The following is a 23,586-nucleotide window of genomic DNA, read 5'->3' as shown; positions in this document are numbered from 1 at the left end:
TGGTAAGTGAAAAAAGGCAAGGTGAAAAAATACAGATAGTATACTACCTTCTCTATGCATATATACATATATATGTTTACACACACATACATACTATATCTGCTTTTTTTTTTTTATATCTGCTTTTTGCATAAAGAAACTCAGGAAGAATAATTGAGCAGATGAAGTTGGCTACTTACTGAAGCATGGGCACAAAGAGATGGAAGGAGTAGGGAAGAGAATAAGGTTTTTGGAGAATGCCTTTTAGATTTTTTTTTTTTTAACTTTAACTTTCTTATCATGTTAAGATTTTTATTCAAGGGGCACCTGGGTGGCTTAGTCGGTTGAGCATCCGACTCTTGATTTCAGCTCAGGTCATGATCTCAGATCGAGCCCCACCTTTGGCTGCGTGCTCAGCTTGGAGTCTACTTGGGATTCTCTCCCTCTCTTTCTGCCCTCCCTGCTGCTCGCACATGCTCTCTCTCTCTCTCTCTCTCTCCCTTTCTCTCTCTCTAAAAATAAATAAATAAAATCTTTTAAAAAATAAATAAAAATTATATGACAGCACTAGTAGAATTAAGTACAACTAGTGCCCAGATCTCGTTTTCTAAATGCTATTCTTTATTAAAAGGAACCTGGTTCTCATTGGAGAAATGGTTGATTCTAGGTCTGGAGCAGAGAAAGAACGAAGTTATTATGGAATATACATATGTACATAATTATTATTTCTGCATTGTTTATGCTGGTAAAATAATAAGTAACAGAAAGTAAGGCAGTGCTCAGAAATGGATGGAGAAATACCAAGAGAACATGGGAGGCATTTTGAATTGGTGCCCACTGACCAAATATGGGACTTTGTGAGCCTCAAAATGAATGGTAATAATAATGGATTACATTGAGTAGAAGACAAAAATCTGTGAGCCCATGATGATAGTCCAAAAATTATTTTTAACTTGTTATAATTTCCCTTTCTTTTCTGGAGAAGGAAAAGCTTTTCTTTAGAGAAGAATATCATCTAAAAAATGTAGAAACAATACTGAATTAGAAAAGCCACCATTATCAGCATATTCTGTAGTCACTGGGTGAAAGATTATTGTAGAACAAGATATTCACGCAATTTCAAAACATGTCACAGAGTACTTACTATTTGAAAGGAGAAAAGATACTTTATGTTAAAGATACCTGGTGGACACCAACATAACCAAGAGATCAAACATATCATTGGTATGGGACAGACTGACATCACATGCCTCCTGCTATGAAGAAAGCACTGAAGACTCAAACTATATATTTAGCGTTCTGTCAAAAATGTTTAACCTGACTTTAATGAGGAAACAATCCAACAAATCCAAATAAAAGGGCATTCTACCACATAATTGGCCTGGACTCTTCAAAAGTGTTAATTTTTTGAACAACAAAAAGCAGGGAAGGGCTTTGTGTTAAAAGAGACTAGACTGAAGAACTTATTATGTATGTGAAACAACATGGTAACAGCATAATAACTAAATGTAGCATGTGATCCTTGACTGGACCTTAGACTGAAAAAAAGATACATAAGACAATATTGTATCAGTTTGGAAAATTTGCATATATACTTATATATCAGACAGAAAGTATTTCATCAATGTTAATTTTCCTAAGCTTGAATTTGTAATGTGGTGACATAGGAGACAATCCTTGTATTTAGGAGATAGACGCTGAAATACTTAGGGATGACGTATTTACAACTTACTCTCAAATGGTTCAGCCAAAATGAAAGTTTGTGTGTGTTTGTATATAGGTGAAAAGAAGGAGAGCAAACATGTCCTATTTTGACAGTTGGGGCCGAATTTAGGTGAAGGTTAGAGGGATGTTTGCTGTACTCTCACAATTTTTCTGTAGACTTGAAATTTCTTTAGAAATTGAAAAAAGTAATAACTGATCACCTTGCCCCCTGTTTATTCCACTCATTCTTCTCCTTATTCGCCCCATTTAGGTTGATCATTCCCTCCATGCAGCGGGCATGATTAAATTTCTTGAATCTCCATGATCACATTCAGTTAGCATGTTTGGGTTACCTTCTCAGTGTGCAGATTAAAGGAGGCACTTTCCCTCTTCCTGGTTTCATGTGTAATGCCTAATCAATAACTTTCATTCCTCATTTTGCAGTGTTTTAATCCATTCTTTCAGTAAATTGCTCTAAGAGTGGGGAAAATTTGTAAGCTCGTTTCAGTCAGAATTCTCTTCAATTCGGCAAACATTTACTAACCTGGTATGTTCCACACCCTCTGCTGTGTAAGCACTTGGCAACTTTTTTAAAATTGTCTTCGTGAAAGATAGAGGGATTTTCTTCTTAATAGCTTCCCAAAAGAGTGTGAAATATTCATAAACTTTTAAAGATACCAAACTGGTAAGTAGACTTTTTCAGGAAGTAAAAAATTAGAGCCACTTAGTATTTATATGTCCAGGCATCCTCTCCTTGTTCCAGTTTTGTGTGATTAAACTTACAGATTTGAATACATCGGGAAGGGATGTCAAATATTTTTAAAATGCTTCTCAGTGAAGAAAAACATCATCAACAGTATTTATTGTATTTTGTATGTATTGGTGGTGACTCACCCTATACAAGCCATAATTTTAAAAAGCCAACCTAAGTTTTTTAAATATTATTAAAATTTTGCCATATTAGATTTTAGAACAAGTTTATAATGCCGTAGAGCTCTGATTCTTTAAAGCTATTTTAAAATTATATTTTGATTCTTAAGATGTTGACTGTTTGGGGCCCATGTTCTTGCCCAGATATTTGATTCCCAATTATGATACACTCTTTGCAGAGAATTGTAATTTACTATATAACTTTTTTAACGTTTAGGAATATACTGTTATGAAAAGAGGGAAATATATCTACTGTCCCTGTGGAAATACTCATAGGATGCTTTCATAATGACATCCAACCATTATTCCAGTAGAGTCTCCAAAAATAACTTAACCATCCAGACTCACAAGACAATTCCCTTTCCCTATGTCTGTATCGTGAGCACAAAATAAATGTAAATTCTTTTGGTTACTCAGGCTCTTCATTTTATCATTTCCTTTACTTTAGTAGTTCAATTTCTGTTCTTCTTTCAAATATGTCTCAAATATATGCTTTACTTTTTTTTTAAGATTTTATTTATTTATTTGTCAGAGAGAGACAGAGCACAAGCAGGGGAAGCTGCGGGCAGGGGAAGAAGCAGGCTCCACACTGAGCAGGGAGCCCGATGCTGGACTCTATCCCAGGACCCTGGGACCATGACCTGAGCTGAAGGCAGACGTTTAACCGACTAAGCCACCCAAGCATCCCTATGCTTTACTCTTTAGTTTACTTTTCATTACCTGAATTCAGACTTTTTTGCATTTTACTTTTCCTTTCATTTTTCTGAATATTTGAATATATTAACCAGGGGAGAGTCATGGGCAGTGGGAATGCCATTAATAAAGGCACCAGGATTTCAGTGTGGAACAATGCATGAAAGACAAGGAGGCTGATAACTCAGACACCATGGATGGGTGTGTGTGAAGAGGTGAAGTCGCAGAGATGGCCTAGGAGTGAGGACACTGGTTTGAGAAGTGACATTTTTAAAATTATAAGCCTATAGAGGCCATCATCTTTTTATTCCCTTTTATATTCTGAGCACCTAGCACAATTTCTGGTTCATAGAAGCAGTTCAGTTAATGTTTGTTGGCTAAATGACTCAAAGATCCAGCAGGTTTTCATTTTCCAAAGTTTTTTCTGGCAACAACATGGAGTATGAATTGAAAGGTTGTGTCTCTGCAAGCCACAGACCCAGTACATCCACTCAATCAGATGAAAAATTATGAGAATCAGCCAAGGCAGTGCCTTTCTGCTGTTGAAAGGCTGGGAATAAATTAAACAGTTTAGAAAAAATTGATAGAACTTAGTGACTCGATGGTCCTCAGAATTGAAGATATCTAACGTACCATGAGAAATAGGTTTGTCAAGATTAAAATATAAGGTACAGTATTATAATGAGATTACTTTTTTTAAGATTTTATTTATTTATTTGGCAGGTAATGAGATTACTTTTATCATTAATATACTTTTCAGGGATTTTCATGGATTTATAAAGATTGTATTGTGTTCCTCATTCTATAAATATTCTTCTGTTTGTAATTTTTTAATATTTATTAAGTATTACTAATTTATTACCAAGGGATGTATTTTAAGAAAATTAAGCCTAAATTTTATTTAACCTAGGACATACCAGAAGATATTCGTAAGAATTTGGTGGAAGAGCTTCCTCAACCACGGAAAGTACCCAGACGTCTAGATGAGTACACGCAGGAAGAAATAGAGGCTTTCCCAAGAGTGTGGTCTCCGTAAGTCTTTTCTCTTTCCTGTCTTTTTTTTTTTTCCCCCTGTTTTTTTCTTAAGCTCAGTTTAGTATCCCCTGTTCCCTTAACCAAATGACCAAAGATCCTTGAGGGTGGGAAGAGTGAACTTATATTTACTCCCCTGGATGCTCTTTCCATCTTCGACCTGCAAATAAATTCTAGATGTTGGTATTAGAACCAAAAAGTCTCTAAGTCTTAAAACCTTGCTGTGTACATGCAAGGGTGTTCATAGGTACCTATAATTGTCAGATATTTTGTTTGGGATGAAATTACTTAGATTCATTGTGGTCTCTTGGAATGATAAATAAAGTCATTACCAGTTTCCAGATTGCTTCACTAAGCTTGAGAATATCGTCTAATGAAAAGTCATCAATTCTGGATAATTAATAGTCCTGATCCAAATAGAAAAAAAAAATAACATTAATTTTAGCCATTCTGACTGGTGTGAGGTGGTATCTCATTGAGGTTGGTGATGGGTATTAAAGAGGGCACGTTCTGCGTGGAGCACTGGCTGTTATGCACAAACAATGAATCGTGGAACACTACATCAAAAACTAATGATGTAATGTATGGTGATTAACATAACAATAAAAAAATTTAAAGAGAGAAAAAAAAGAAAAACAAAATAACAAACACTTTTTGCTATCCTCTACACAATTTCCTCTGTCTGAGGTCCGGAAAGCTGCGTGGTGTTGACATACTATCTCCCATCTAATTGTTTGCAGGGTCTTCGTGACCTGGTTCCTCTCTGTCTCTGAAGCTTAACTTCTTCCCACTTCACTGGTCTAACAATAGCAGTCTGTTTAAGATTGTCACCCTTTTTACACAGTTTAATTCTTCCTGGTCTTTGTTTTGCTTCACTTTGCCTAGAACAACATGTCCCTCCCCCATGCTCTGAAATAACTCTTAAGTCATTCTTTAGACCTTAGTTCTGATACCACCACCTTTAAGAAGCCTTGTGTAAACATCAAGACCAGACTAAGTGCCCAGCCATCTTCTGCCAAAGCACCTGCTTTGTAACTCTGTCCTTACCACAGTCAGCTCATCAAGAGCAAGGACTGCATCTTGCTCATCACTGATCCTCAGTGCATACAACAGTACTTCATCTAATGGGGACTTGGGAACATTTAAGAATTTATGCAGTAGATCTGAAAGAGAACCTCACATCCTTATTGCTGGATCTACCCTAGACAGCTCGTCTTCCCACAGACGCTACCCTCTGTGCTCTGAAAATTCTTATCTCCTTATTGGCTCTTTGGCCAGATCGGTTTGTGAAAATAGAAGCCTTCCCAGCATTGTCAGTATGTCCAACAATCCAATCCGTGACTCTCTCATTATTGCGTGTATATAATCTTCAGACTCCACACAGAGAAGTCTGTAGGGTATTCTCTTTGAATCTTTTTGATTTTGCTGACTTTTATCAAGGTTCTCCTTTACTAAATCTGCAGATGAAGAAAATAATATAATTATTAGTGACCATTTATTATAGTGACTATTTGTCACTACATAGTGACTTTCCAATTGCCCAACACAGTGCTAGGGAGTTCACATGGATTGTATTTAATTCTCTCCACAAGCCTCTGAGATAGATCTATTATTCCTATTTTGAAGAGTAAGGCAAGGGTCATCTGGTTTATTAGCCTGCATTTGAACCCAACTGTCTGATTCCAAGGCCTTTGTTCTTTCCACAGAAGCAAACTGCCTCATTAATTTTTTTTTCAACAAATATATTTTAGCTGGGGTGCCTAGGTGGCTCAGTCGTTAAGCATCTGCCTTTGGCTCAGGTCATGATCCCAGGGTCCTGGGATCGAGCCCTGCATCGGGCTCCCTGCTCCGCGGGAAGTCTGTTTCTCCCTCTCTCACTCCCCCTGCTTGTGTTCCCTCTCTCACTGTGTGTCTCTGTCAAATAAATAAATAAAAATCTTAAAAGAAAAAAAAAATACATTTTAGCTATCTCTTCTATACAAGACACTGTCATAGGCACTGAGACACATGTTGGAGAAATTCCATTAAAAACATTATTTAGGGGGTGCCTGGGTGGCTCAGATGCTTAAGCGTCTGCCTTCGGCTCAGGTCATGATCCCAGGGTCCTGGGATCGAGCCCCGCATCGGGCTCCCTGCTAGGCAGGGAGCCTGCTTCTCCCTCTGCCTCTGCCTCTCTCTCTCTCTGACTCTCATGAATAAATTAAAAAAAAAAAAAAACATTATTTAGGGGCACCTGGGTGGCTCAGTCGTTCAGTGTCTCCCTGCGGCTCAGGGAGCCCCACATCAGGCTCCCTCCTCCAAGGGAAGCCTGCTTCTCCCTCTCCCACTCCCCCCTGCTTGTGTTCCCTCTCTCGCTGGGTCTCTCTCTGTCAAAAAAATAAATAAAATCTTTAAAAAAACAAACAAAAAAACACATTTGATTCAGCTGCACAAACTTTTATTGAGTTTATCCTATGTGCTAGACATTTGGGTAGATGTCTGGGCTATATAGATGGTGAAGCATTTAAATGTAGCTTCCTCCAGAAGTCCTTCCTATAATCCGTGAACTGGCTTAGGTCCCCTTTATAGAGTCTCACTGTACACTTTCCTTTTCGTTTACTGCATTTATTCTAATGTAATTAAGTATCTGTGATTTTTTTTTTTGTTTAATATCTTTCTCTAACTAGATTCCGTGAGGGAACTCCATGTTGTCTTATTTACCTGAGCATAGCATCTGGCACATTAAGTAGGCATTCAGCAAATATTTATTGAATGAATAAATGAAGAAGCAAATATCCTTGTATCAGCTTTTATAAATGACATTAGGAAAGAATCTCTAGAAGATATGAAGTGAAGGTAGTAAAATCCTCCAATTTAATACTAGTTCTTCATGCTAGAATCATTGAAATTTACTAGCTTTGAAAACATTACTTTTGTTTCTCTTCACTGTATATCATCTGAATCATCAATTTTTAGTTGATAGTAAATGAGTGATTAACAAAACTCTGTATGAAAAATTGAAAGAACTGATTTTATGGTGTCTGATATTAATACCAGCTAGTTATCAGGATACATCCTCATGATAAATATTTTTCCCTAAAATAAAGAAGTACATTTTCCATCACTCCTTAGGTTCTGGTTTTCATTGCTTGACGATGACCAGAAACTATACATTATGTGACGTGATTTGATTCTAACAACTAAGTTTAGTGTGGCGTGGTTGTCTCCTTCTTTTGACCTTTTTAGATGCCTATTTAATATTTTCCTTCTTTTCAAAACCCAAGAGTCTATTTTAATTCTTCTTATTAAAATTCATTTTCTTGGGGCACCTGGGTGGCTCAGTCATTAAGCGTGTGCCTTCGGCTCAGGTCATGATCCCAGGGTCCTGGGATCTAGCCCCGCATCAGGCTCCCTGCTCGGCGGGAAGCCTGCTTCTCCCTCTCCCACTCCCCCGCTTGTGTTCCTGCTGTCACTATCTCTCTCTCTCTCTCTGTCAAATAAATAAATAAAATCTTAAAAAAAAATAAAATAAAAGATAAAAATAAAAAAATAAAATTCATTTTTTTATCCAGATTATGTAGTGATTTATTTAGATAAATCAGTAGTTTCTGAAAATAAAAGGTTTTACATGCTGTGATCTTTACAGTTCTTCCCCTTTGGCATCTGAGAGATGAGACTTCTGTACTTGGATAAATTTTATACTTTTGGAAAAATAATTTTAATTTAACTTGTTCTTAAATGACTTACATGGTCATTTATTCCAGACATATTCAATGTGCCTTTTCCTCCTTAAACTACATAGAACTTTTATGTATCTTTACAACTGAACCCACATATACAGAACATTTTTCTAGGAGGACGTAAACAGTTTTTTAAATTCTTTTAAAGAGATGTACAATTTGCCACAAATTGAAATTAATCTCTAATTTATGAAAAACATTTACTAGCTTAAATTTACCACCCTGGAATTCACATAATATAGTCTTTAAACTCAAGCATTCGATTAAAAACTTTCACTTTGGGGGAATTAAAAAGTATTTTTTTTTAAAGATTTTATTTATTTATTTAATAGAGAGAGACACAGCAAGAGCAGGAACATGAGCAGGGGAGTGGGAGAGGGAGAAGCAGGCTTCCCGCCGAGCAGGGAGCCCGATGTGGGGCTTGATCCCAGGACCCTGGGATCATGACCTGAGCTAAAGGCAGACGCTTAACAGCTGAGCCACCCAGGTGCCCTGGAATTAAAAAGTATTAAATGAGGGCTCCTGGGTGGCTCAGTCAGTTCAGTGTCTGCCATTGGCTCAGGTCATGATCTCAGGGTCATCAGATTGAGCCCCACAATGGGCTCTGTACTGAGCAGGACTCTGGTTGAGATTTTCTCTCTCCCTTTGCCCCTCCCCTTGCTCTTGCTCTCTCTCACTAAAATAAATAAATCTTTTTTTAAGAAAGTGTTAAATGTTCATTGTAGAAACTGTGAATAAGATACAAACTTAAGGAAGTAAATAATCTCACCACAGTTAAAATTTTGGTGTGTTAGCTTCCACTGTTTCTTTGTGTTTGTGTGTGTGTCTATGTCTTATATTTTTTATCCTCATTTTTTCATAAAAAAGGAAATGTGGACACAGAAAGAAAAGTAATTTGACTAAGATCACAGGATTGTTAAATGGTGGATTAGGGATTCAAGCCTAAGGGCATCGTCCTAACCACTCTGCCTGAGTGCCTCTTGTAGCATCTTATGTGAGTGTACTTAAGTCATATGTAGTTCTCAAATATTTTGCTTTAAAAAGTTACATCATAAAAAAGTATTTTAAGTATTCTTTGGATTTTGGTAGGTTACCATGCTTTATGAATTTCTGGAAATCTAAGAATGTCATACATGTTTTTTTTTTATAGAAACACCATCATAAATGAATTTATATTCCTAACCAAAAGGGGCATATGGTACTTTTTTTTTTAACTAGAAATACCAAAGGTGCTATTTAATCAAATATGTGCTTATTTGGGTTATGCGTTTAGAGTTGTATATCATGAATAAAGAGTACTGATCATAACTGCTCATTATACTAAATGATTCCTGGCTCATTTAAAACAAATTAGAAGATGACTGAGTGCCTTTATTATATTAATGGAACTAGGAAGGGCTTTTCTATAATTATTTTTAAGGAGACTTTTAGAGAAACTTAGAGTAACTTGATGCATTTTTTAGACTACTATGGAGATGTATTTCCCTGCCCTTTCTTTTCATTCCGAAAAGAATGCATATTCCTGTCCCTCTGACAGGAATATGCATTAAGGCACCAGCCTTTCCTTTGGGCTTTATTAAAGTATGTTCTTTCCTTATAGGTAGCCATACAACTTGGTTAACTTGTGTTCCCCAGATAGTTAATGTGGGTACATACTTACACATTACAATTTAAATGATCAGGGCTGTCTAATAGAACTTTCCACATGATGAAAAAGTTCTGTATCTGAGTTGTCTAATACAGTGGCTCCTGGCCACATGTGGGTCTTGAGTACTTACAGTGTGGCTAGTGTGACTGAGGAACTGAACTTTTATTTTGTCATTTTAATTAAGTTTCATTAGCCCCATGTGGCCACGGACCACTTTAATGAATGTTGCCATTTTAGTTGTTTGCCATTTCATAAAGTTCTGTTATTAAATATTATAGACATTAGAGTAAAAATGAAAATATGTAACACACTATGCAGGGCAACCCATTGAAAGTGGGATTTCTCACTACTGGTAGATTTGCTTTCATGAGAAAAAAATTTTTTTCTCCTTTTGGAGAAAGAGGCTGCTTAAAATATGCTCTGATTCCACCCAAAATAGCTAAGCCAACAATATAATCTTCCTTTGGAATGTAGTAATTGGAATTTAGTCAAGATAAATCTGATCGTGAATCTGTAGAGACTTGACTGAAACGGATGTACCTGTACTGCACCTACATCAATAGGCATAAAAATAGCTTGCTTTGGTTTTTGTTTCCCTAGTAATAAAATTTAAAATATGTTGATAATATAGAAAGAAATATTGTTTTTTATAGAATACAGTTTTATTATAGAAATATAGTTTTTTAATTGGAACTATTATTAGCTTTTGGTCAATGTATGTTTATTAGCTTTTCTAGTAGAAACTAAGGCTTTTCAGCAACTGTCAGACAGTAATGGTAGTCAAAATTAAGGTTTCAACCCAGTAGATGATTGACAAAATTGTTTTAAATTGTTTTAATCTTTTTTTACCTTTAAATTTTTATTGTTATGTTAATCACCATACATTACATCATTAGTTTTTGATGTAGTGTTCCATGATTCATTGTTTTTGCATAACACCCAGCGCTCCACGCAGAACGTGCCCTCTTTAATACCCATCACCAGGCTAACCCATCCCCCCAACCCCCCTCCCCTCTAGAACCCTCAGTTTGTTTTTCAGAGTCCATCTTGTCTCATGGTTCGTCTCCCCCTCCGATTTCCCCCTTCATTCTTCCCCTCCTGCTATCTTCTTTTTTTTTTTTTTCTTAACATATATTGCATTATTTGTTTCAGAGGTACAGATCTGTGATTCAACAGTCTTGCACAATTCACAGCACTCACCATAGCACATACCCTCCCCAGTGTCTATCACCCAGCCGCCCCATCCCTCCCACCCCCCACCACTCCAGCAACCCATATGACCTCACTGATATGAGGAATTCTCAATCTCAGGAAAAAATTGTTTTAATCTTAATTAAAAGCTCCATTTTTGGGATTTCCTTTAAATTATTTTAAATCACTTACATAGAGTTATGTTCTCTCAGGCCTAATTTCAGTTTATGCATATTTTCTTATGCTAGTTGTATAGTCATTTTTAAAACAATGTTAGACAAGAAGGAAAGAAACTGATATTTATGAGACAACTGAACTTTAATAACTAAAAGTCATTTTCTTGTATGAGAAGTATTGCCTATAAACCTCACTTCTTAAATTAGTGGATATATTTGGTGTATTAGTATTTTTTATAGCTCAGGCATACATAGATTGTGTTAGAATATGTTATGAAATTATAATTTGTTTCTTGACGGTACAAAATAAATGTGTGGTTGCCCTGTGCAAGTGATGATTGGAGGGTATGCATGGAGAATTTGTCTGTCAAAGAAAAAGCAACAGCACTGTTTTTTCTTCACAATTCATTGGCCTGCACTGTGGCTTTCAAATGGTCAACTTATTTTAATGCTGTCAGTAATTATTTCCATAATCATTGTAGTTTTGCCAACACATTACAAAACCACAGTAATCATAGAAATTATAATGCTATCCACTGTAATGGAAACTTTTCATTATGTAGGGTAAAAATAAAACTTGGATCATTTAAAACTTTTTTTATTTTCATTTTTACAAAATTCTGTAGGAGAGCTTTTCTTAGGAAAAACAAGGTATGTGGAAAATTTCAACTGGAGTTGCTTCGCATAGTCCACAGAGTGAGTGATGTAACAATACCAAAAAAGAAATATATTTTTGTATTCCTCACTCATTAAGTCCGTAATGCTTTATTTTAAGCAAAACCCTCACCTTTGTGTAGAAATTAAGTGTGGAAAGGTCAGCATCAATAAATCTTGAAGAGTTGTTTATAATGAAAACCCATGTGTCCAGCGGTTAATGCCCTCTACAGAGTGTGCTATTGGAAGTGTGCCTGCAAAGAAGAGAGTGGCAGGGTTGGAAGTGGAGAGATATGAGGGCAGTTGTGATCGGCCCTGACTTGTCTTTGCTGAAAGCAGGATTTGGTTTAGAGTGTTTCCTGGGTGATGCCTCTAGCACTGTAAAAGGAACACAGGTGTGGGGACATTAGCCCTGGAAAAGGGCCTTGGTGAGCATCCTGTGTAGTCTAGTCTGTAGCTCTAGGAGAGAGCAAGGATTTAAACTTATACCTGCCCTCTGATAGGAAACCTATCAGTTCTAAAAATCTACAGATTTTCAGTTGTACTTAAATTAATACGCAGAAAACAATGTTTTTACCTATGCCTCTTTTATAAAAGTGCTTCACATCAGAGGCTTAATTTATTTAAAGACCGTAAAGAAGGATTTTTACCTTTTCAAAACCCACAAGGAATTGGGATCTGGACATCTTCAAGATTTTCCATAATTTTATGCTAGTCTGGTCATATGGCATTTTTCTACAAGATTTAACTTAATTTGCTGCTCTTCACAGACAGAAGTTATTAGCTGGACTTCAGGCGCAGGATTACATTCCAATTTTCCCATTATTTCAACCAGTTCAGCATTGGCAAAAACTGTAGACCTCAGTATTTCCAGTGCTGAATTTTGCTCAGATTAGACATTCTAAACTTTACTGTTCTTTTGGCTATGAACAGATTAGGACTGGTTGTTAAAATTAAAAACAATCTCTACTTGAGCAACCAAACCAAATCATTCCAAGCCAATAGAGCTTACGACTTAAAAGTAATAATTGAATGTAACAGCAATTCCTATTTTTTTTGAATTTTTAAGTATATTATTCTTATTGACAGTTTCATATATATTAAGAGCTTATATATCATCTCATTTAATCCTCATTTCAAAAGAGATTTCCTTTTTTTTCCCTTCAGAATTCATCTCTTATTTCTTTTTTTCATTTTTTAATTTTATTATCTTATGTTAATCACCATACATTACATCATTAGTTTTTGACATAGTGTTCCATGCTTTATTTTAACTGAGAAAAGCAGTAAGTTGATTTAAAAGAAAATTTTAACAATTCTATTAATTTAGTTATTTGTTTGTTTTTTAAAGCACTATTGAGCTTTTTCTAATCAGGATTTGGTACATGGTACAGTGCCTGGAGAAATGAGTATAGAGGCACCATTATTCTGCCTCACGATTTCCTGTACGGCTGACATCTTTAATTCAAAAAATTTTAGTTCAAGGAATATGCAGTGTTACCAGATTTCCTGTGACTGTTTATTCTGAATAGTTTCATCAGTACAATGGAAATGACTTAAAACTCAATCAGACTTACCTTTTATTGTTCTTAAGATTACTCCACTGTCCAAATTTTATTCTCATTTAAATATTTTGTTGAAATAAACATTATACTGACAAATATTTATGAGTGAAAAGACATAAGACCTAAGGGAGAATAAAATATTTTTGAGATTTATTACACTTAAGTTATACACAATTTCATGGATTCACAACTGAAATTCAAATGCTTTTTTCTTCTGCAAAATAAATTTAATGAGATAAATAATATTAAGTGTCTAACTGAACCATCACATTATCTATGTGTTTTATAGCTTTATATTTCATTTTATTCACAAACCATCGTTTTACAATGAAAACTAAAATCTCCCTAAAGATTTTTCCTGAAGTCAAAAGATAAATTTTTTTATAGAAATGTTCCCATTTTCAAGATAATTTAAAATGTGTTGGCCTCTGTCAAGTTTTGTCCTAAATTTTAATGAGTGGCGGTATTTTGCCTGTTTTCATTTAGTGAGTGACTGGCAACATTGTGCATAGGGATGTCAGTGATAAAGGATTTGCTATAGAAAATTGAGAATTTTGTGAGAGGTGGTATGATTTTTTTAAAAACCATAGTGTTTGAAGGCAGTTTTCTGCTAGTGACAAGTATTAAGTGCAAAATGAATTATTGCTATAGAATATTTAGTAACTGTGTAATTTTAGCACAATTTAGAAAATGAATTAAGGAAAGTCTTAATGTTGGCTAATTCTTTGAAGATTCATTAATCTCCCAAATTACCCTAAATATTATGTATGAAAGCTTAACACTTTTAGCTTTCACCTCAGAGGTCAAAGTGTACATATGTGTGTCTGTGTGTGAGTGTGTGTGCATCTCCCTCTATGAGAAAATGCACGGTCTACAGACAGAACTTTGTCTTGCTTGCTGCTGTGTTCCCAGTGCCCACAGGTAGACCTGACATTCAGTAATCTTTGTTGAATGAATAAATGAGTGGAATCTTATCTCCCTGAAAGAGGAATTGACTTTTAATTCATGAAGTATGGTAAATTCATATTTTGGGCTTTGCTTCTTTCTTAAAGCTTGCTTAATAGTTATAGCTAAAATAGAAATTTTCCTTGTCTGTGCTTTAGTGTAACTCTGATATATTTAGTTTTGGATACTTTGTGTTACATATATAAAGAAAAGATTATGGTAATTTTGTTAAAATATAACTTCTGTCAAGGAAAACATTTCTATAAAAATTAATAGAGATTAGTTTTCTATAACAGCATTTGAAATGTCTCTTTAAAGATTTCCTGAGATTATTTTAGAATACTGTTATTTACAAAAACATTAACCTTATATAAGATTATCTTTTATTTTAAAACTTCATGATTTTTTATTTGCACTGAAACAGCAACGAAGAACTAAGGCAAATAAATATAGAATATAAATTTGCTCCTCATCCTTTTAGCAAAGGATTAAGTCATTTCATTTAAGTTCACTAAAGTTTCAAACAACATTTAAGCATCCATACTATGAAAAGCAATTTATTAAATGCCAGGTGTCTTGCTTTTAAAAATTATTTAATCTAGTAACTACATGGACTACAATTTAATCTTTCTTTGATGATAGATACCAAAGGAATTCCAGTATCCAGCCTCATTAGTACATGTTATCATAATTTAAAATTATTATTGTATCAGAAAAGCTTAAAACTGCCTTTCAATAAAGTCCTCTCTGGGTAAAGAGCTGTGAAGGATACTGTATAGCAAACGGAATCACCTCTGGCTAAGGAAGAAGTATGTTACCTTCTCTTAGGCACAGCGTAGTTTTAGAAATTTACTGCATTTGCTTCTTCAGCATCTTCAAATAGTCATCCCCTCGGTCTTATGAGTAGCTCTGTGGGGGAGGTCTACGGTGAACCCTTGCTAAGTCATCCTGTGGTCCATAGACCAGCATTGCAGCATATAGGAGCTTGTTGGAAATGTAGAATCATGAGCCCCTCTACAGATTAACTGAATCTGAATCTGCATTTTCACAAGAGCCCAAGCGATGTGTATGCCCACTGAAGTTGGAGAAGCACTCAGGTCAATAGACCTCCCCTCCCCTTTCTTACCTTGGATTCCTTTTAGGGGGAGAAGGTAAGCAGCATAAACGCATTGGATGTGTGCCTGCTTTTGTGTGTGCACGTGCGTGCGGAGAAACAAAACCGTATTTAATGTACAAGCCTCACTTTTCCCCACAAGGGTACCTACTGCACGCCGTGTAATACCATTAATTGCCTCCAGTATAAGGTGATGTTTCTGGCTCTGCCATCATCTAAAGTACCTAGTCCCTTGGCCATGATACTGTTTTCCCCTCCTGGAAGCAAATTAACAATCCATAAAAGATCCTGACTACCGTCCGTAAAAAAAGGAAAGGATGAGTTTGTAAAACAAAGTGGCATTTTCAAGGCAGTCACTGTACTGTAATGACAGATATCTTACAGATATCTACTCTATGCTGGGCACTGTGCTAATTGCTGGAGGCATAATCTCAGTTATACGGGGACCCTGCCTTCAAAGGCACCAACAGCCTACTAGAAGTGATAGAATAAAATCGTGCGTGCAAGCACTTGCAGTCCGAAGGTCTGCACAAGGTGCCTACCATTCACTTCCTAGCTGTGTATCCTTAGGCTAGTCACCCAGCTTCTCTGAGCCTCAGTATTGTCAACTATAAAATGGGATTGATAAAAGTGTCTTTCTCACAATGTAGTTATGAGAATAAAATGAGATAATGCATGTGAAGTAGTTGGTGTACTTCATGGCATCTAATAAGCATTCAGCACATCTTACATAAATAACATTTATTTACATAAATAAAGTCAAGTATAATTTGAGAAACACTGTAATAGAAGTATACATGAGATTCTCTGGCAGTCTCACAAAGAGGAGCCCTAAGTTAGAAAGGAAGGTCGTGGAGGGCTACCCAAATGATGTGATTTTTGAGGTGGATTTTGAAGGATAGGTCAAGTCTACCAGGCAGAAAAAAGCTCAAGTACCCAAGTCAAGAGGTATGAAAGTTTTTACCTGGGCAGTAGCGGGTAGTGTAATGGGATCAGAATGTAAAGGAATGGGATGTAGAAGGAATAACTCAGAAATGTTAGCTGAGGCCATGTCATGGAGGGGTATATATTGGTTTCGGGGCTGTTCGAATTGTGACAAAGCAGTGGAGGACTACTGAAGATTTTTTAGGCAGGGCCACTTGATAGGCAGAAGTGGGCTGGAAAAGAAGGAATCTGTGGGGGAGACTCTGACAGGTCTCCCCTTTGGCCCCCTTTCTCCTAAACTCCACGTCCTAATTGCTAGCTGCCTGTCACGTCCAAATCTTACCATATTCAAAACCAAGATCCTTCCCCCCTTCCAGTCTGTTGCTCTGCCTGTATTCCCTATCCTGAAGAGATCAGCAGCATGGCCATTCACAGAGGTCTTCAAGCTGAAAATCGGGGCTCATCCCTGAATCCTCATTTTCTAGTAGCTCCTTCTTCCTCCATCTCCCTGGCCCCTTCCCTTTTCCCCGTCCCTTCCCACCCTCTCCCCACCAACATGGTACTTTTCTGCCTCTTAAATCCTGAACCTGTCCTTTCTTCTCACTCATCACTGCCACAGCCCCGACACAGCCCTCTTCTTTATCCTCCTCTGTTCCCACCAGAAGATCTTCTTGAAACAGATTGGGGCCTTATTAGCCCCCTAGAGCTTTCAGGTCACTACCTACTACATACCTTGTATCACGGATTACACCCTTCACACACATTTCCAGTTTTATTTGTAAATCCCACCAAAAGGTCCTTTTGTCATCTCATTGTTACTTAATAAATTAACCTTTGGTGTGGAAACAACTAGACTAAGCACATTTAGTTTTATCGAGTGGAGTTAGTTGCAGAGACTTCTTGTTAGGACCTTAGCTTAGAAGATTCCTTTCTGATGGCATCATCACCACCCTTTAGTCATAATTACATGAACCAGGTCGACAGAAGAAGTGGTTTCTTGAAAGGTGCCGGTGTCTCTTGACTGGGAACTGCTTCCACTGATTTGAGTCACTAGCCAAAGATTAAAAGGATGCAGTTTGGAGCCACATTCAGCTCTCGGACCACACTGTTATTTCCCAGACTTTGGATGCAGTTTTTACATTTGGAAGGAGATTTCAAACACTGTGACAAAATTCTGCAGTTTCTCCTCTTGTTGTTATAGAACGGCTGATGTGGTGAAACATATTTGGCTGGTTTCCCAGATCAGAGCCTGTGTTCCTCGGAGTTAAATAATAACTTTAAATTATAATGCAGTTTATTTACTCAGCCACTAGACTGTTGGTCTTCATAGATGAGCTCTCTGGTATCTGGTGAGTATTCTGTTGAAGAAAACATGCTGTGAGTGTAGAAAGGGACTAGATAAGTTATTTCGGGGCAAACAGAGTTCATCTACTTTTTAAAGGAACTCAAACTATCGAATATTTTTACAGCTGTTTCAAAAACATCTATTTAATCTACTGATTACAAACTTCCTTCTGAAAATCCCATGGGAGCTCAACACCTACAAATACACCTATGGAAAAGATAAAATGACACTTGAACATTTTTTTGCATTTTGTAATTTCCTGTTCTTCATTTTCTCCACTGTTAAGATTTAACATTTCCCTAAAAAAACGTGTTTTTTGTTTTACTACCGGAAGTAACTTTCAAGTATGATTAATCCTATAAATGCAGGAAAAGACCAGTTATTTGTATGTAATTAAAATATCAAAGGCCTGGTGTTTATACATTTATTTTGTATTTGTAGCATAATGAAAAATAAATTTAGCATGATAAAATAATAGAACTAGGGAAATTACTCATTCAAAAATGGCCTTGATTAGGCAAATCCATATGCTTATATGGATTTTTAAAGATCATAGCAGTCCTTTCTGTGAAAAAATCTTTAAGAAAGTATATTTAAAAATAGAACAGAGGGCACCTGGGTGGCTCAGTTGGTTGGGTGACTGCCTTCGGCTCAGGTCATGATCCTGGAGTCCCGGGATCGAGTCCCACATCAGGCTCCCTGCCTAGCAGGGAGTCTGCTTCTCCCTCTGACCCTCCCCCCTCTTGTGCTCTCTCCCTCTCTCTCATTCTCTCTCTCAAATAAATAAAATCTTAAAAAAAAATAAAAATAGAACAGAAATTGAATTTTTCTGTTTGAAGTTTTTAAGTTGGAACATTCATGCACAGGCACAAGGCAGCCTATATTTATACTCTCGAAAGAGCTTGGGAATTGTCACTTCACGATGATTTGGCTTTAGTGTTTTTCACCAGAAATCTAATGCTTATAGATAATTTCTCAATGAACAGTTACTTTCATTTTAAATTGAAAAATAATCTTCCTTCATCGGGCAGGAGAAAATGATAGGATGATTCATAAAGAAAGAAATGTTGATTTTGTCTTTCAGGCCTGAAGATTATCGACTCTAGGAGAATGAAAATTGCTGGAAAGAGCCATGCGGTGACTGAAGCTTCTTCCTGATGAGTCTCTCCCAAGCTACAGGCCGAGTGAGGCAGCTGCTGCGTTTTGACAAGGAACTTGTCTTGGGCACTGAAAGCTTGTGGAGAAAAATCAGGAGGTGATAATCCTTCGATAGATACATTATTTTATAGAATTATTTTATTATGTAGTCCAATTTGAATGTTGTATGTGATAAGAATAAAATCGCTAACTTGTTTAACTGTTCAGTTTTTCATTTAACAAAAACACAAACCCTAGTTTTGTACCTAGGTACAAACCTAGGTGCAGGTAAAGTTGCCGACAAGTACCCGTCGGTGCAGATTCCCTCAAGTTCTGCCGTCACTGTTCTATCCCCCTGCCCCGGGGAAAACAAGGCCCACTTTCAGTTTTCCTGAACTGAAACAGCTAACCTCCCAGCTCAGAAGGGTAAGGTTTGCACTGAGGTATGTACAAAGCGCAATCATCCTTTTCCCATATAGCTCTTGGTCTCCATGACCCCCAAATAAACTGTTGCCTGTCTGCTCCCTGGAAATCTCACTGCCCTGCCTGTGCTACCATGTTCAGACCCCTGCACGGTGTCTCCGGATCTTCTCCTGTTGGCTCCTATTCACTTCAGTGCGGGGCACTTAGATTGGACTGCTGAGATAAATATCCCTAGCGGAATCTCTTCTTGAGAAATTAAGATGCGGAGCCATTGTATTTGGGCATTTTTGTGGGAGTTTGTTTTTTTGGTTTTTTTTTCTTCTCTTGTCCTAGCCAGTCAAGGAGTGAATTTCAGACGACCTTTCCCATTCACTCAGCAAACAGGTATTTGCCAGGCACAGTGCTAGGTGTTGGGAAAATAGAAATCACACGTGTCTTCCCCCAGCACCTCTTGCCCCAGCAAAGAGCACATACAGTCTACTGGAAAGGAGCTGTAGATCGACTTGTAAATAAGTGCCCTTGGGTGTCAGAGTGTGGACATTAACTCTGTTTGAGCTGTGACTTAAGGAGGTATGGGTAGAAGAAAACAGTAACTAAAATTAAAGAGGAAGTATTGCTAGGAAGCATCTGCCAACTTGCCAAACACAACAGCTTTATATAAATTCATGTAATCCGTACAGCAACCCTAATGTACATAATGTAACCCTCCCCATTTAAAAACAGAAAAGCCGAAGTAGCAACAAGGTAGGTAACTTGGCCAAGGTCACAAAAGTGAACTGCTGAGTGGTCATCAGGATTTGAGTCCAGGCAGTCTGGTTCAAAAGCCCATGGACTTAGCCACTGCTCGCTGAGAAAAAGTGAGTCTTCACGCTTCTGTATCACAAATTCCATAATAAAGCAAGCATAACCTGGTCCAGGTCAACAGCTACCATTCGCAAGGAAGTGGCAGTTCTATTTTAAACCGTTGGACCAAAAAAGAAGCTCCCCCCTCCCTTCCCTGTGATGTGGTAACTGTAGGTGTGAGTCAATATGAAATAAGCCTCCAGCTCCTGATGCAGTAGCTTTAATAGAGAGGAAATTAGTCTGGTGTAGCGCGAACACCTAAAACAATGCCCGGCAGGTATTTCTGGATTGAGAAAGGCTCACTAAAGAAAGCCTTGGTTTCTAACTGCAGGATTTGAAGCAACATGCTCTACAGTAACAGTGAGCCCAGTCCTCATCATATTCAGTAAGAATATGGGCACTGATCTCCATAAACCTCACTCTCACTTGCTGTGGGAGAGCCCCTTTGGTGGGGGAGGGGTCACCTGACCCTGTAGAACCGTCTAGACCTAAACAAAGGCTATATTGGTGGACTGAGTTGCTCCTCCTCACCGTTAGGTGCTAACTCCACTTTGCATATGGAGAAAAGCAGAGCAGGGAGGCCTTTGCACTCTGTAAATGGCCTTCCGAAGCCGGCTCTATTATAGACCTTCCTGCCCTTTTGCCATTGCTCTGGAGTTTTAACAGCCTGACCTGTACGTGTCCTGAGAGCGCCACAGGTAGCCGAGCAGGAATCACAACTCGCTGTAGGGGCCCCAGTAACCTCAGGGAGGAGGACAAGCCCGACCCCTGGAATCGTGGCTCCTACTGAAGTCATGACTGAAATGAATAGAAGAAACAAAAGAGAACTTTTGTTGTCTTACAGAAAAAGAAGGAAACCGTAATTATTTCAAGAGTCCCATGGGAAGGAAAAGAAAGCTGATATATATAGATACAGATAAATATATATATAATGGCTATGTGTAATGTGCAAATTGGTGCAGATAAATAAGGAATCAAATCACCAAAACCAAATTTGTATTGGTTCATACGCAGTTTTGCACTATTAGCTAACACCAGGTAAACGTGAAAAACACCATCCAGCTGCGCATAATGGACCGGCGGTAGAATAATAGAAAACACCTCTCTCAGTTTTCCCCAAGTGCATCGCCTACTGGATTCTCTCAGGAAAACACAGGATGTCCTGATCATCCACAGCAAAGGAAAAGCCTTAGGCATCGCAAAGCTCTGAAACGAGAGTGTGCTGTTGCAGGCGGCAGTCGGCCTTAAGCACACTCATGAACAGAGGAGGCAACACTGAAAACAAAAGAGGCAAGAGCGTAATCTTAACTTCCCAAGAATCACCTGTTTTCCAGGCAGCTGAAGCCTGAAAAGCACTCATTTGCTGGGGGTTGAAGGTAACCCCAAATCCGATGCAGCACGAGAGCACTCGTCTCCTCTCATTGGGGTCACACAAACAGCTTCTTTATGAGAGGTGGGAACTAACAAAACCAGAAAAGTCGGATTTCCATTTGAAGCCAATGCAGAGGGACGAAAACCAGGGCAAGGGCCAGGACCACAGCCATCTACCTCCAGTATCCCATTTCATTCGAAAAACTGGAATCTTCCTTTTACCTGTTTTCCGTAGTTCAAAAGCCACAACCCCTCACTATAAACACCTCCACTAAGCAAACGTCATGTCTTGTCAAAACAACATTCTATATTTACTATCATGTTTATTAGGAAGTTACGTTTAAAATTATGATAGTTTTCTTGTATCCCAAGATGGTACAAGGTCTGAGCTTCCTGCCCCAACTCCCCTTTTCCCATAATCCCTGTTATTTTGGGAGTGCAAACTTCCACCATCCAGGGATTATTTTTTTTAGGACCGCGTATGCCGTGTTACACGGCAGATGGCTGTACCCACTGTAATCGCTGGTTTGGCACCTCCTTCTGTCAGGCTGACTCTTGAGGGGCCCTAAGAGGTCACCCTCGCCCAACGCCAGCAGAAGTTGGCCACACGGGAGATACTGTGCTGAAGTCCAGTGCCATCTCCTTGTCGCGTCTGAGCCCAAGTTGGGAGCGTCTCACTGGAAGGCCTCCTTCGTAGGCGTGGTGGCCTGCCCTCCTCTGCAGGCGGGGCCGTCCCCCGGCTTCCATCAGCACTTCACAGGCAAACCAACACAAAGCTAGGTTCTACAGCGGGCCTTGTAAAGGCATCGTTGCCCAGAATGCAATCCTTTTCTTGCCTGTCCTAATTCCTACTCCAAATTTACAAAGCAAATACAAAGAACTAGGGCCGGTGAGACTGATAATGTCCCTTGGTGTGGACAGACCGGGCCACGTGCTGACCCAGAGGCGAGGATTGTGATAATGAAGCAATGTTGCCATCTTTAAAAGTGACAGCAAAGCAGAATTTTGTTTTACCTGTAAGGTTTAATTTAGATGAAGGAGGTTTAAAAAACATGCAAACGGCCGTGACCAGATTCCCACCATAGTTCCTTCCTCCTCTGTTGCGAATTCCCTGCTAGCTGCACCCAGACACTGTCGCTGTGCTTGTGAACCCATCCTTTTTTTTTTTTTTTTTTTGCTGCGTGATTTGTTTTCTGACCTTCTCTCCTGTTGAAGGGGCTGAGTACCACATGTAGCCAAGAACAACACTAAGTGTCCACTGTTCTTCCTGGCTGAAAACTTCCCAGCGGAACAGGTAGCAAGTTCTGAATCTGCAAAGCCTTCGAGCCCCAGGAGGGGTTCTGCTGCCAAGCTCCACAATGCTGAGTTTGAATTGGATAGAACCCTATTTAAGAACGTATGATCTTTCCAAGACCGACACGAAGGCTACATTTCAACTTAAATACAGGCTCTTACAGAGAAATGGTATCTTCTCTCTCTGCCCCAAAATCTGAAATAAGAGAGTTGAATAGTTTTGCAGCATCCTGACAGCTCGGGGCTTCACCTTAGAAGCATGTAAATCTGAGATCAGCTACTGGTAAAACAGATGGGTGCCCCACACACGCCCCAACTTCTAGTAGGCTGGCCGCCAGGAAGGTTTAGGATGTATTTTCCACACGAAGACAGCATAAACAGGACCTCGGAAGGAGACACGCATTTGTATCTGTGCCATTTGGTCCACGAGAAACCCTTTGATTTCAAACAGATCTTTATTTCAAGGCTTAACTTTGCTTTTACTGCCCTCACTTCTCAAGTCCAAAGGTAATACTCATTAAAGCCTTGCAAACAGAGGCCCCTAGAAGACCCTACTGTTTCAAGTGCGACACCTGTGCTTTATAGGTTGCTGTTGTGGGGCTCCAGCTTGTCAGCCTATGTTAAATCATGAATCACCACTCTGAAATGATGATGCCATCCGACATCTTCCGCAATCACAAAACTCAAAAGGGTCTTGGTATTTAGAATTTAAATTTAAATTTTAATTTTAAAAATTTAAAATTTTGAGTATAATATAAGCAACTGTCTGACTTTTTGGCAAATTCACAAAATCCAAATAAAATATTTTTCAACTTGTGAGAAAAATATTGCCAGTTATTTCATTATTATGCACTGTTACCAGCACCGTGTATATGTAGAGTCAGTAAATCAGGAGAAATG

The 23,586-nt window shown here is 38.2% G+C and overlaps 1 protein-coding gene across 2 annotated transcripts in view; it reads left to right on the top strand.

Moving 5' to 3' along the window:
- The window catches only part of MRPL13 (mitochondrial ribosomal protein L13), a 47,958-nt gene extending 28,982 nt beyond the window's left edge, over nt 1–18,976 (top strand). For both annotated transcript variants that reach the window (XM_027614739.2, XM_027614729.2), the window contains 2 exons: nt 4,217–4,338; nt 18,704–18,976. In XM_027614739.2, the coding sequence (XP_027470540.1) occupies nt 4,217–4,338; nt 18,704–18,725 (144 nt within the window). In that variant the 3' untranslated portion in view covers nt 18,726–18,976. The remainder of the gene's footprint in view (nt 1–4,216; nt 4,339–18,703) is intronic.
- Nucleotides 18,977–23,586: the final 4,610 nt, after the last annotated feature.

Source organism: Zalophus californianus, chromosome 4, assembly GCF_009762305.2.
Source record: "Zalophus californianus isolate mZalCal1 chromosome 4, mZalCal1.pri.v2, whole genome shotgun sequence".
NCBI classification, from domain to species: Eukaryota; Metazoa; Chordata; class Mammalia; order Carnivora; family Otariidae; genus Zalophus; species Zalophus californianus.
This window is presented reverse-complemented; position numbering and strand designations above follow the sequence as displayed.